This window comes from Sapajus apella, unplaced genomic scaffold (genome assembly GCF_009761245.1).
Source record: "Sapajus apella isolate SASKATOON/1434 unplaced genomic scaffold, GSC_monkey_1.0 scaffold22, whole genome shotgun sequence".
In the NCBI taxonomy this organism is placed as follows: Eukaryota; Metazoa; Chordata; class Mammalia; order Primates; family Cebidae; genus Sapajus; species Sapajus apella.
In genome coordinates this window covers 15427355-15442005 of record NW_022436962.1, presented here as the reverse complement: position 1 = coordinate 15442005, position 14651 = coordinate 15427355, and the positions used below count along the sequence as shown (strand labels likewise).

The following is a 14651-nucleotide window of genomic DNA, read 5'->3' as shown; positions in this document are numbered from 1 at the left end:
TCCATGAGTACATAAGGAACAGTGCTCTGCTTCAATCCTGGTGTTGCATGACTGTTCATCTTCAAACTACTTTAGGAAGACTATTTCTATGAATTCTGTTCCTCTAAGTCATGTGATGATCCCAAAAGAAAATCAGGACTATCAATTAATTCCCCAGTAATTTCTATCTTCATTTTCTATCATTTTCTGTCAAACCTGTCACTTTATGCATTGTCACCTTTATTGTTCCCCCAAAGCCTTCGGAGAGTCAATATCACGATATTGTTAGAATGTTCAGTATTTTCTGAAGTACATGGGTAGTTTTTTTTACTTTGTTGGATAATCTGAAATTAAGAAGTAGTTCTCTCCGCAGTCATTTTCTACTATTAATGAAGGAAACTGAAATCATTCTCTAAATAGTGATTTCAGTCTAAAATTCTCTTGTTAATACTGACATGTAGTGAGTAAGGAAGGCAAAGTGTTATGGCAAAAGGTGTTAAGAATTCAGTTGAGGCTGGGCATGGTGGCTCATGCCTGTAATTCCAGCACTTTCGGAGGCCTAGGCGGGTGGATTGCCTGAGGTCAGGAGTTCGAGACTAGGCTGGCCAACATGGTGAAACCCTGTCTCTTATAAAAACACACACAAAAAAATTAGCTGGGCACCTGTAATCCCAGCTACTCCAGAGGCTCAGGCAGGAGAATCACTTGAACCCAGGAGGCAGAGGTTGCAATGAGCCGAGATCACGCCATTGCACTCTAGCCTGGGCAACAAGAGCAAAACTCCATCTCAAAAAAAAAAAAAAAAAAAAAAAAAGAAAAGAAAAGAATTAAGCTGAGAAACTATGTGCTCTATGTTTAAACTCTAAAATATGAAATAATTTCTCCAACCCCAGCTAAGATTTAATACATAAAACATTAGGTTACTTAATTCTTAAAAAGAACAAAAAAACCTGACCTACCTTCCTAGTATTTCAAGAAGTTCAGCAACACCATTGAAATGTTCTGTTTCATATATAAACCTAAATTTAAAATAAAGATAGAAGTAATGAAAATCAAACTTCAGAAAACTAAGAGAAACAGGCAGGAAGGTGAAAAAAATCAATCCAAAGGACAGCTATTAGAAACACACAAGCATGCTGTGGGTTTTCCTATAAGCTGTTTTGCCCCAAATCAGTTAATTCATATGAACCTTACAAAAGAAGATCTGTTTCCTACTGACTACATATGCCTTTGCCAAAACTCGCCATATGTGAAGATAACAGAATATCATTTCACCTGGAATATTCAACTTAATAATTTATAAGAAAGTTAAGTTTTCTCAAAGAAGTACTTTTCAAAATAAGAAACCTCTAATTACAGGGTAATCCAAGAGAAAAAGATACATATGTAATAAAGCCATTTTTATTCAGAAATTTCTTTAAGCCTCTAACTATATGAGCTGCATAGCTTTCCAAGATTAGGGTTGCCTTTAAAGCAGGGGAACATAAATAGAAGAGGGCAGGTATTTGAAATGGGCTTAAGAAGTGAGATGACAGAGAACTCGAGAAAGATGTTTCTCTCCAGAGGAGGCAGATATTACTCATCCCTAATTGTTGCAATGTGGGAATAGTAACCCAATTTTTGCCAGATCTTCAATTAATTAAAACAAACCAAACCTTAAGTGTGGGAGTTGTTATGAAATCTCCTGATCTGAAGCAACTACTTAACAGATTAATATTTATAAAGTACACTTGGCCCTCTGTATATGCAGGTTCTAGATCTGTAGTTGGCATTCAAACAACTACAGATCAAAAATATTTTTTGAAATAAATGCAAATTTAAAATATAGAATAACATCTATTTTCATAGTATTCACACTGTATTAAGTATTATAAATAATCTAGAGATAAAGTATACAGGAGGATGTGTGGACATTATATGCAAATACTATGCCATTTATATAAGGGACTTGAGCATCTTGGATTTTGGTGTTAGCTGGGGCCCTGGAACCAATCCCCCACAGATACCGAGGGATGACTATAAGCAAATGATAGGCCCCATATAAGAGGACTGCTTGAGTTCAGGGGTTCCAGACCAGCCTGGGCTGTGCGAGACCTTGTCTCTACTAAAAGTAAAAATAAAAAATTAGCCAGGTGTGGTGTGCACACCCGTAGTCCCACTACTTGGGAAGCTGAGGCAGGAAGACTGAATCTGGGAGATAGAGGCTACAATGAGCTATGATCTCACCACTGCACTCCAGCCAGGATGACAGAGCGAGACCCCTGTCTCAAAAAACAAAAAAGAACTTGAATACAAGAAGACATGTAGGAGGAAAAGGTGCTACAAATAAATGATTAATTTACCTGAGGAAAATGTTGTTAATCTGTTTTCTGATGAACGCTCTTAATCCAAGAAATTTCCCATAAATTCGGTGCAGAACAGTCTTCAGGAAGTCACGTTCTCTGGGATCTTCACTATCAAAAAGCTCCAGGAGCTTTAAAAGAAATCTGAGAAATTACTTTTAAAAAATAATTGAGCTAAAGCTTTATTCTAGTTTTGATTTTAAAGATTATCCATGAAATCTTTTAAAAATTTTTTAGAATTCTGACTTACCACACTGACTTTACTCTTGCTAAGTAATGAAGAAGCTTAGAGAATATTTTCTTCTCACTTATGTCACTTCAAAATATGACATTCACAATAAGTATAAATATTTCAAAAAGTAGTTTTTCTTTACGTTCCCACTGATTTTAAAATTCAATCCTACTCTTGAATACTAAACAGGCTCACAATTTTGGAGCGTGAAAATTTAGGATTCTTAATGCTTTTTGATAGTCCCAACTACATAGAAAATCTTAAGTTTTTAGATTGCAAGTCATCAAATAGTTTAAAAAAAAATCCATGTGTAAATGTATATTTCTAGTTTACTAGAAAGATGTACACATTTATAGGACTTCTTTTTGTGAATTTACAATAAATTCAAGATAGTTACCATGCCAACAGTTGAAAAATTAATATTCAGTTATTAGAATAAAATATTGGTAGATACATACTAATAAGAGGAGAAATCATATATAAAAGAACACTGGAATAAAAGATGAGGACTACCTTTTTTTTTTTTTTTTTTTCTCTTTCTCAAAGACAGGGTCTTGCTCTGTAGCCCAGACTGAAGGGCAGTAATGTAATCACGTCTCACTGCAGCCCCGACCTCCTGGGGTCAAGCAATCCTCCTGCCTCAGCCTCCCAAGTAGCTGGGACTACAGGCACATGCCACCACCCCCAGCTAATTTTTACATTTTTTGGTAGAGACGGGGTTTTCACCATGTTACCCAGGCTGGTCTCGAACTTCTGAGTTCAAGCAATCTGCCCACCTTGGAGTCCCAAAGTCCAGGGATTATAGGCTTGAGTCACTATTGCCCAGCTTAGCAAATAGTTTTCAGCTTAGCAAATAGTTGAAAAATTTTAAACCAGTTCAGCAATCAGCATTCTCCTGTACCTAAATTGGGCCAATCGGCAGTCTCCGATATTCTGTACAACTTTTTAGCAAAGCCTGAGAGAAGAGACCTTTGAAAAAGTTAAAGTCAAAATCTCAAATTTCCATTTAAAATGGTAAAGAAACTTAATTTCTTCTGTCAAAAAAAGCAATACTGTATTTTACGCATTGGATTTTCTTAGAAAAATATAAAATACTCTCTCTAGAGTACAAATATCTGTGAAGTTAAGGAATTTTATGTTCTGAACTTTCATGTTTAAAATTACAATAAAGATGGCAAGCTCTGAACCTCGTCAGAAGTTCTTACTCCATTTTGTTTTGAATTATATATAATTGCTAACACATGCATCTGAAACCAGAGTGGATGACTTAAGTCATATTTATATACTCCCAAAACAAGTGACATATTTTCCATTCTTTGTTTGGTGGGCTGTTAAGGCCTTGATGAGACTCCAGCAAAAAATATCTATGGAGTACGAGAATTTCTGTTAATAGACCTAATAAATTCAGATAAAATTATTCTAATTAAAAATGACAGCCAGGCGCGGTGGCTCTCGACTGTAATCTCAGCACTTTGGGAGGCCAAGGCAGACTATCACTTGAGGTCAGGGATTTGAGACCAGCCTGACCAACATATTGAAACCCCGTCTCTACTAAAAATACAAACAAACCTTAGCCAGGCATGTCAGCATACCTATAGTCCCAGCTACTTGGGAGGCTGAGAATTGCTTGAACCCAGGAGGCAGAGGTTGCAGTGCACTCCAGCCTGGGCCACAAGAGCAAAAACAAAAACGCTAACCCAGGAGGTAGAGGCTGCAGTGAGCTATGATAACATCACTGCACTCTAAACTGAGAGACAGACTACAAAAGAAAAAAAAAGGGCAGTGGGGAGGCGGGCAGGCAGAGTGGCTTATGCCTATAGTCCTGCAGCACTTTGGGAGGCTGAGGCAGGATTGTTTGAGGTCAGGAGTTTGAGACTAGCCTAGGCAACATAGAGGGACAGTTAATTTTCATATTTTTTGTAAAGAAGAGGTCTCGCTGTGTTGCCCAGGCTGGTCTTAAACTCTCAGCCTAACAATCCTCCTGCCTTGGCCTCCAAAATTGCTGAGACTACAGGTGTGAGCCAAGGCACCAAGTGAAAAAAAAGTTTTTTTTTTTTTTTTAATTAGCCAGGTTTGCTGGTGCATGCCTGTAGTCCTAGCTACTGAGGGAGGCTGAGGCAGGAGCATCGTTTGAGCTCAGGAGTTGGAGGCTGCAGTGAATTATGATCACACCACCACACCCCAGCTTGGGCAAAGAGGTGAGACTCTGGCTCCTGAAGGGGGCTTACCTACTCAGACACTCAAACTCAAGTTTCTAATGCTGGGTTTACTTGGAAGAAATGCTTTCAAATTAATAAAAGGAGCCCTTAATTGTTAAGGTTGTCAAGTCTAATTCTAGAATATAATTTAATACAAGTTGACCTTCAGGAGGAAAAGAGTAGAGAACAGTTGTTAGCTTTCCGTTTTGAATCTATTTAAAGAAATGCATTTTCAAATATTATAATTTAGATAAACAATTTAAAAATAGTAAAACAATGATAATCAGGAAGTTATGTTTCTTATTCTAGCTCTGATACTAATATCTAAATGCTTTTAAGGGTGATTCATAATCTTTGAGCCTATGTTTCTTCATTGATAAAATGAAGAACATTGAAACCAATTATTCTGGCCAGGTGGGGTGGCTCACACCTGTAATCCCAGCGCTTTGGGAGGCCAAGGCGGGCAGATCACCCACCTGTGGTCTGAAGTTTGAGACCACCTGCCCAACATGGCGAAACCCCATCTCCAAAAAAGTACAAAAATTAGCTTCATGTGGTGGCAGATGCTTGTAATCCCACCTACCCAGGAGGCTGCGGCAGGAGACTAGCTTGAACCCAGGAGGTGGAGGTTGCAGTGAGCCAAGATCGTGCCACTGCACTCCAGTCTGGGCAACAGAGCAAGACTCCACCTCAAAAAAAAGAAAGAAAGAAAAAGAAATCAACCAATTATTCTGTTATAAAGAAAATGCACTATCATGGTCAGAGAGCCTAGTTTAAATACTGATTATCCCCAGCTACTAGCTGTGTGAAATTAGACATGGTCTAGCTCTTTATATAAAAGCACATAAGAATAATATCTGGCACATTAAAAGTACTCAGAAAACCTTAGTTTCCTTCTTTCTTCTGAAATTCTCTGATTTGAACATAAATTGCAATCATGCAATTGTTCTCTTGAAATAAAGAATGTCCAAATTTAATAAAATTTTCTCCTGTTCTTCTACGTCTTAAAACTTACCACCTAACAAATCATTTTGAAATAGAAAATCTAAGAATTCTCATACATACTATTTATTAAAGCAACACCTAAGAATACGTCAGAGAAGTGATCTGTGAAAGCACAGCCATATAAACTGCTAAAAGCAATTATTGGGCCTTAGCTTCTCAGATAATTCAGGCATTTAAAGTAGAAGGGAGAAAACAGATCCTGCCCTACCAGTTTTCTTCTTGCTCCCCTCACACCACAAAATAATACAGCAGCCTAAATACCTCAGGCTCTAGACTAACAAAGCACTAAGGCAACTGTTCCCCTCAACCTGTTATTGTATTAAATACAGTTTCATAAGGCATTACTAGAGCCCCCTAATGTATCCCACACAAGAACTGCACAAGGAAATAAACAGGCATTCATTTGCAATTACCAAAATAACGTAACTCCATTTAATCTGATTTTTACTCATGATTAAAATGTACATGTTACTGTTAATACACACCTAATACTTCTTTATAGTTTATTAAGAGCTACTTCAGTGGTTGAAGGAAATATTTTAGGCTATGTTCTTCATTTATCAATCCTTCACAGCAACTGGTCAGAATACTTTATATGAGGTCAAGGGTAGTTACGAATGACCAAAAATGAGCTCTAATATGCCAAACTGACATTGGTAGAATCTTTATCATAGGGCACATACAAAGGTGGTCTGAAGGGTAGGAAGGGTCCTTGCAATGATTTTAATCTTGGCCTCAGCATCAAGTTCAGTATGGCTGATAAGTATTTCAAAGAGAAAACCTAGAAAGGTTTGGTCTACTTCACAATTTTCTTTGAGGCCAGCCAATTCCATATAGTTAAAAAGAGGCCTTTAGGCCAGTGCAGTGGCTCACACCTGTAATCCCAGCACTTTGGGAGGACGAGGCATGCGGATCCCTTGAGGAAAGGAGTTCAAGATCAAGTCTGGCCAACATGATGAAACCCTGTCTCAACTAGAAATACCAAAAAAAAAAAAAAAAAAAAATCAGCTGGGTGTGATGGCACATGCCTGTAGTCCCAGCTACTTGAGAGGCTGAGGCAGGAGAATCGCTTGAACTTGGGAGGTGAAGGTTGCAGTCAGCTGAGATTGCACCACTGCACACCAGTCTGGGCAACAGAGCAAAACTCCCTCTTAAAAAAAAAGAGGGCTTTAAAGTTTTGAAAAAATTTTGAAAATAAAAATGAATACATTCTTGGAAACTGTGAATATGTAGGTTCCAAAAATAACAGCTAATATAGCCAGTTTATAAAAAGAAAAAAGGAATCACAATTAACTCTACCTCCTTATGTTCTTAATGATTGTATTTTATCTGTGGTTTAGGAATTGGATGGTGGGATGCAAAAGGAAAGAAAAAGGGAAAGGTAATTGATATTTAATGACAGGACAGGAGCCTGAAGCCCAGACTCTTCACAGTTATTCTATCCCTACTCTCCCCTGTCATTTCAAAGTTTCAATGCTTAAAATATATGTCAAGTTCAAAGACTTACAAATGTAAAACAAAAGATTTGTCCTTGGATTGGAATGGTCATACCAAATTTTCTGATGCTGCAGAAAGACTTGTTTTTCTGGTATTTATAAAATAACTATGAGAATTTAGGATTAAATAGGATAATTTGATTGACTTCATTAGACATTCACCCTTGATAAAAATATTCTTGTACTCTCAGAGCTACTTCACTTTTATCATAATTGTTTGGCAGTAATATTAAGTGCTGTCAAATTGAAATAAAGCATTAAAGTTCTGAAAGACTTTTTAATCATAAGTTAATAAATCACTGCTAAGATGAATATAAGAGAATCTAACACAAAAGAGTTCCTTACCTGTTGTACGAATTTCTGGTCAATGTATCGCTTTGCAATGCTAGGCTGGAAATCAGGGCTCTCCAAAAATCTCAAGAAGAATTCATATACCAACTATGAGAGAAAGTCAAATAAAGGCTAAGAAGATGCCTATAAAATACTACCATAAATTATCACTTCATATTAAAAACACACCTTTCCTTACCAACTTAGTAGGGAGATTCCAGATCTCACTATACAATGTCATGAGTTGATAAAAAAAATTTTTTTTAATATAGTTTTTTAAAAACTATAGGCTAGGCATGGTGGCTCATGCCTATAATCCCAACACACTTTAGGAAGCTGAGGTGGGAGAACCACTTGAGCCCAGGAGTTTGAGACCATCCTGGGCAACATGGCAAGACCCCTGTCTATACAAATAATAAAAAAATTAGCCAGGCATGGTGGCGTTTGTCTGTTGTCCCAGCTGAGGTAGGAAGATCTCTTGAGTCTGGAGGTTAAGGCTTCAGTGAGCCATGAGTGTGCTGTGCCATTGTACTCCAGTCTGGGCAACAGAGTGAGACTGTCTCAAAATAAATAAATAAACCCAGAAACTATGTAGTCACGATTTGGTTTCCTAAACTGATACAAACTTTGAGATTTATTTACTGCTTTACATAACTTGATGCAAAACATTAAATTACAGGAGCTAGAAAATAAGGACACTGCCTATAAAATTAAATATTTCTTTCTTTTTTTTTTTTCAGATGGAATTTTAATCTTGTTGTGCAGGCTGGAGTGCAATGGCGCAATCTAGGCTCACCGCAACTTCCGCCTCCCAGGTTCAAGCGATTCTCCTGCCTCAGCCTCCCGAGTAGCTGGGATTACAGGCATGCGCCACTGTGCCTGGCTAATTTTGTATTTTTAGTAGAGATGGGATTTCTCCATGTTGGTCAGGCCAGTCTTGAACTCCCAACCTCAGGTGATCGACCTGCCTTGGCCTCCCAAACTGCTTGGATTACAGGCGTGAGCCACCACACCTGTCCTCTCTCATCTTTTATAATAACAGAAAATATAAAGGTCACTAAAAAATATAAGTCCTTGCAAAATTTTTTTAAAAATCAGCAAATTAACTGGCATTAATATCCAGGATCTAAATATAAATGAAGAAAACTGAACAGAGCTCCAGAGACCTGTGGGATACCATCAATTATTGCAACATACACATAAATGGGAGTCCCAGAATATGTGGGAAAAGGGCAGAAAACATATTTGAATAATGGCCAAAAATAACACAAAGATTATGAAAAATATTAGTTTACATAATGAATTCTAATTGTAACTCAATAAACACCAAGTAGAATAGTCAAGAAGATCCACACCTAGATACATCATAAATTGACAAAACTTAAAGAGATAATGTTTATAGCAGCAAGAGAAAAATGACTTTTCACATACATGATGAGATCCTCAATAAGATTAATGGCTAACTTGTCATCAGAAAACCATGGAAGTAAGAAGACAAATGGGATGACATATTCAAAGTGTTGAAAGAAAAAGACTGTTAGCCAAGAATTCTATATCCAATAAACTCTCCTTCAAAAATGAAGAGGAAATTAAGACATTCCTAGATAAATACTGAAAGAATTTGTCATTAGCCAAACCACCCTACAGGAAATACTAAAGAAATTCCTTCAGGCTTTTGAAGAAATGAAAGGATGCCATACAGTTTCTCAAATCCACAAAGAGAAATGAAGAGCACATGTAAAGATATAGAAGTCAATATACAAGACAAGTATAAATGTATTTTTATCTATAACTCAAGTATTTTCCCCCTTTACAAGGCAATTGCATAAAGCAATTATTGCAAAACTGTGTTGGTGGGCACGGTGGGCGTAATTTGTACAACAATACCACAAAACAGTGGGGAGTGAATGGATGTATACTAGGCCAAAGTTTTGTATACTATTGAAATTCAGTTAGTATTAAACCAAACTAGATTGTTTCAAACTAAATTGTTTCAAAAGTTGTTTCAAAATTGCTAACTGTAATCCCCAGGGCAACTACTGAAAAAAAGGGAAAAAAAAGAAAATAAAAAAATATAGTTAAAGAAACAAGGGAATGAAAATGGCACCCTAGAAAATACCTATTTAACACAAAAGAGAGCAATGGAAAGTGGAGGAATAAAAATGACATAAGGCATAGAAAACAAATGGCAAAATGGCAGATGTAAAGCCCATCTTTTATCAGCAATTATATTAAACATAAATGGTCAAGCACGCTAATCAAAAAGGCAGAGACTGTAGAAATTATTTTAAAAACGTGATCCAACTGCATGCTGTTTACAAGAGACACACTTTAGACTGAAATAGATTAAAAGTAAAAGGATGGAAAAGATATATCATGCCAAGAATAACCAAAAGAGAGCTAGAGTGGCTACAGTAGTATCAGACAAAATTAACACAGAAATTGTGACTAGAGACAAAGGACCTTTTAAGGGCCATCCATGAAGAAAATATAACAATTATAAACATATATACACTTACCAATATGGTCCTAAAATACATGAAGCAAAAACTTACAGAAATGAAGAGAGAGACAGACAATTCAATAATAGAGACTTCAGTCCCCTTTTAAATAACAGGACAGAAGATTAACAAGGAAACAGAAGCTTAAACAGCACTATAAACCAACTAGACCTAAAAGACTTCTATAGAACACTGTACTCAACAGTAACAGAACACACATTCTTCTCAAGCACACATAAAACATTCTCCAGGACAGACTCTATGTTAAGCCATTAAATAAGTCTCAGTAAGTTTAAAAGGATTGAAATCATACAAAATATATTCTCCATTCTGCAATTATAGAGGCAGTAAAAAAGAAAAACTTTAAGAAAAAAAAGTATATTCTCCAAACATACTGGAATAAAATTAGAAACTAATAAGAAAATTTGGGAAAGTCACAAATAGGTAGAAATTAATACATTCCTAAATAACTAATGGGTCAAAGGAAAAATCACGTAGGAAATTAGAAAGTATTTTGAGCCAGGTGTGGTAGTGTACATCTGTAATCCAAGCACTCTGGGAACCAAGTGGATGGACTGCTTGAGCTCAGAAGTTCAAGGCCAGCCTGGGCAACATGGTGAATCCCCATCTCTGCTAAAACTACAAAAATTAGTGGGTATAGTGGCACACATCTCTAGTCACAGCTACTTAGGAGGCTGAGGTGGGAGGATGGCTTGAGCCCAGGAGGCAGAGGTTGCAGTGAGCCAAGATCACACCACTGCACTCCAGCCTGGGTGACAGAACCAGACCCCATCTCAAAAAAAAAAAAAAAACCAAAAAAAAAAAAAAGAAAAGAAAAACACAATGTATCAAAATTTATGGGTTCAAAGACATATATGAGGCCAAGAAACATATGAAAAAATGCTCATCATCACTGGTCATTAGAGAAATGCAAATCAAAACTACATTGAGATACCATCTCACACTAGTTAGAATGGCTACCATTAAAAAATTTGGAGACAACAGATGTTGGAGAGGATGTGGAGAAATAGCAACATTTTTATACTGTTGGTGGGAATGTAAATTAGTTCAACCATTGTGGAAGACAGTGTGGCAATTCCTCAAGGACCTGGAAATAGAAATTCCATTTGACCCAGCAATTCCATTACTGGGTATATATCCAAAGGATTATATATCATTCTATTATAAGGACACAGACACACGTATGTTCATTGCAGCACTGTTTATAATAGCAAAGACTTGGAACCAACCCAAATGCCAATCGATGATAGAATGGACAGGGAAATGTAGCACATATACACCATGGAATACTATGCAACCATAAAAAATGATGAGTTCATGTCCTTTGTAGGGACATGAATGAACCTAGAAACCATCATTCTCAACAAACTGACACAAGAACAGAAAATCAAACACCATATGTTCTCACTCATAGGCAGGTGCTGAACAATGAGAACACGTGGACACAGGGAGGGGAGCATCACATACTGAGGTCTGTGGGGGGGACCAAGAGAGGGACAGTGGGGGGTAGGGATAACATGGGAAGAAATGCCAGATATAGGTGATCGGGATAGAGGCAGCAAACCACATTGCCATGTATGTACCTATGCAACAATCCTGCATGTTCTTTACATGTACCCCAGAACCTAAAATGCAATAAAATATATATTAAAAAAATTTATGGGTTCAAGCAAAAAATTCTAAGTAGAACTGTTCATAACAGCTCTATTCACAATAGCCATAAGGTGGAAATAATTTAAATGTCTATCAACTGATAAGTGGATAAACAAATGTGATATATCCATACAATGGAATAATTCATCCATAAAAGTAAGTACTGATACAGACTACATTTATGAACCGTGAAAACATTATGCTAACTAAAAGAACCCATAAACAAAGGCCCACATATTATATAATTTCATTTATATGAAGTATCTAGAATAAGCAAATCCAGAGACAGAACGCAGACTGGTAGTTGTCAGGGGCTGTAAAGAGAGGGGAACAGGGAGTGAGTGCTAATGCCAATGGGGTTTCCATTTGGGGTGATAAAAAACTTCTAGAACTAAAGAGTGGTGATAGGTTGTACAGTATGGTGAATATACTTTGTGCTACTGAATTGTATACTTTAAAATGATTTAAATGGTAAATACATGTAAGTATATTTTATTACAATGAAAAAACACTGAAAAACAGTATTTGCATGAAAGAAAATAATGTTAAGAAAATTGTAAAAGTCAAATATTTTACAGACACTTGGAATCTAAATGAGAAAACCATGATTTCTACACGATGGCATAAATATAAAAATACTGCCAATACATAATTATGTTCCATACTTGTATGTGAGGCCAAGAGGCCTCAAGCGTGGGTTCATCCTCTTCTGGATCAAAATCTGGATTATCACTTGGAGGAAGTGTACGGAAGATGTTAGCACTGATCTGTAAAGAAAAAATAAATTTATGTTCTTTGTTGTATGTGTAATTGAATTCAATAATGCAAAATGAAATATTTTAAAGATTATTTTAAGAAAAAAGTTAAGTTATGGCTGTAAGCTTAGTTCAAAATCTATAAACCTCTTCAAGATACAAAGAAGGCAGGTGTTTCTCTCTTTTCTCTATCCAGTAACTCTGACTTCCTCAGACCTAAGCTCCTGAAGATTACAGGCTGCCTCTGGATTCATCTTCCTTAAATTATAAATTGTTCTTTCCAAATTTTGCTTAAAAAGAAAGAAGGGACCAGGCGAAATGGGTCACACCTGTAATCCCAGCACTTTGGGAAGCCAAGGTGGGCAGATCATCTGAGCTCAGTAGTTCAAAACCAGCCTGGGCAACATGGTGAAACCCCATTCTACAAAAACACAAAAATTAGCTGGGCATGGTTGCGCACACCTGTGGTCCCAGCTACTGGGGAGGCTGAGGCAGGAGAATCGCTTGAGCCCAGGATGCAGGGGTTGCAGTGAGCCAAGCAAGATCACACCACTACACACCAGCCTGGGTGACAGAGCCAGACCCTGTGTCTCAAAAAAGAAAGAAAAGAAAAAAGAGAAAGGGGGAATATAGAGGGAGGGAGTAAAGGGAATTTGAGGGGAAAAGTTACTAATTCTATCTGTGTCTAATTTGATTCATCTTTCTACAATTCCTCCCATATTCTAACCTGGCCATATTCTATACTTGCCTTATAATTCAGAGCTTGGTAAAATACATCCATTCTTATACATACATACCATGCTAAGGGAGAGGTGGGCGAGAGTAGAATGCCTTCACTATTATTATAAACATACCGTTTATAATACCTCTTGATGATTTAATTTACTGTATTTCATCTACTTTGAGGCTTTTAAAAAACATAAAGGAGGTGCTTTGAGATTCTTCATTTTAGATCCAGTGAAATATAGTATTTATAATTTCATGCTTTACATTATCTTAGAACTAAAGCAAATACATATCCTTTTCCTCTAGCAAAGGATAGATTGTGAACCCAATCTACAATTTTTTTAAGAATAATGAACAGACTGATAGACCAAGTAGTTTAATAAACATTTAAGGCCAAACTACTTAAGGGGCTGATCATCTGAAATAAACTATTCCAGAGGTAGAGGATAAGACAAGGAATGTTCAATAGTGTAAGCAAATTCCCAACTATTCTTATGAAGTGGCATCTTTGGTACACAAATAACTGCTAATAGTCAATTACTATAACCATAACACTTAATAAGTAATAACCTAAAATTTGATCAGCCAGAACTCAAAGCCAGTACTTGAGGGCAAAGCTAATTAACAGTTTGATGGACATTAATTTCACAAAAAGCAGCAGCAAGCCATTGATTAGAATTTGGAAAAAATTCTCACAAGAGTGTAGAATTTGTCCTCAAGATCTTATTTATTATTATTGTCAGTAGTAAAAGTTAACCTTGTAGCCAGTAATAAAATTAACTGTATATAACAAATATTTAGAAGGGCTTCAAGAGTCTAAATGGTAAGATGACTCAAGTCTTACTCACATATTAAGTATTCATAAATTTTTATAAAATCTATACATACCTACTATGTGTCCACAGAAGTCAAAATAAAAAATTTTTAAAGGCAACAACAAACATACTCCTTTACTTAGGCAAATAAATTAGATCCCAGAATTTATTGGTATATAGCAGATTTGACTCAAATATTTGAGACTTTAAGTTATCTGTCAACAATTTTAGAGATTACTTCTTACAACTTTAAAAATTCCTGAATACAAGCCATTTGAAATCAGTAACAGTGGGAAATATTGCATTTTCTCCCCTGAACTTTTTAAATGATAAAATAAAAACTCTATCAATATTTATGTTCTCAAACTATCACTTCCTTTTATTGTTTGTGGGAGTTTAAGAAGCCAATTTCATTTTGATTAATGTTCTCTCTATAGCTAATCTTTACATTTTTTTGAGGCTGGACTTGGTGGCCCATGCCTGTAAACCCAGCACTTTGGGAGGTGAAGGCACTTCAGTACTTTTTGCAGAGATGGGGCCTTGCTATGCTGGCCAGGCTGATCTTGAACTCTTGGCCTCAAGTGATTCTCCCACCTCA

General features: G+C 36.5%; 1 protein-coding gene across 2 annotated transcripts in view; it reads right to left on the bottom strand.

Annotated features, from left to right (window-relative positions):
• PPP2R5A (protein phosphatase 2 regulatory subunit B'alpha) overlaps nt 1-14651 on the bottom strand; it is a 63996-nt gene that overhangs the window by 8219 nt on the left and 41126 nt on the right. Inside the window, exons 3-6 of one of the 2 annotated variants that reach the window (XM_032289169.1) lie at nt 12423-12524; nt 7598-7690; nt 2322-2452; nt 939-998 (exon numbers count right to left, since the gene is read on the bottom strand). In XM_032289169.1, coding sequence (XP_032145060.1) covers nt 939-998; nt 2322-2452; nt 7598-7690; nt 12423-12524 — 386 coding nt within the window. The remainder of the gene's footprint in view (nt 1-938; nt 999-2321; nt 2453-7597; nt 7691-12422; nt 12525-14651) is intronic. The other variant, XM_032289171.1, reaches the window with a different exon arrangement.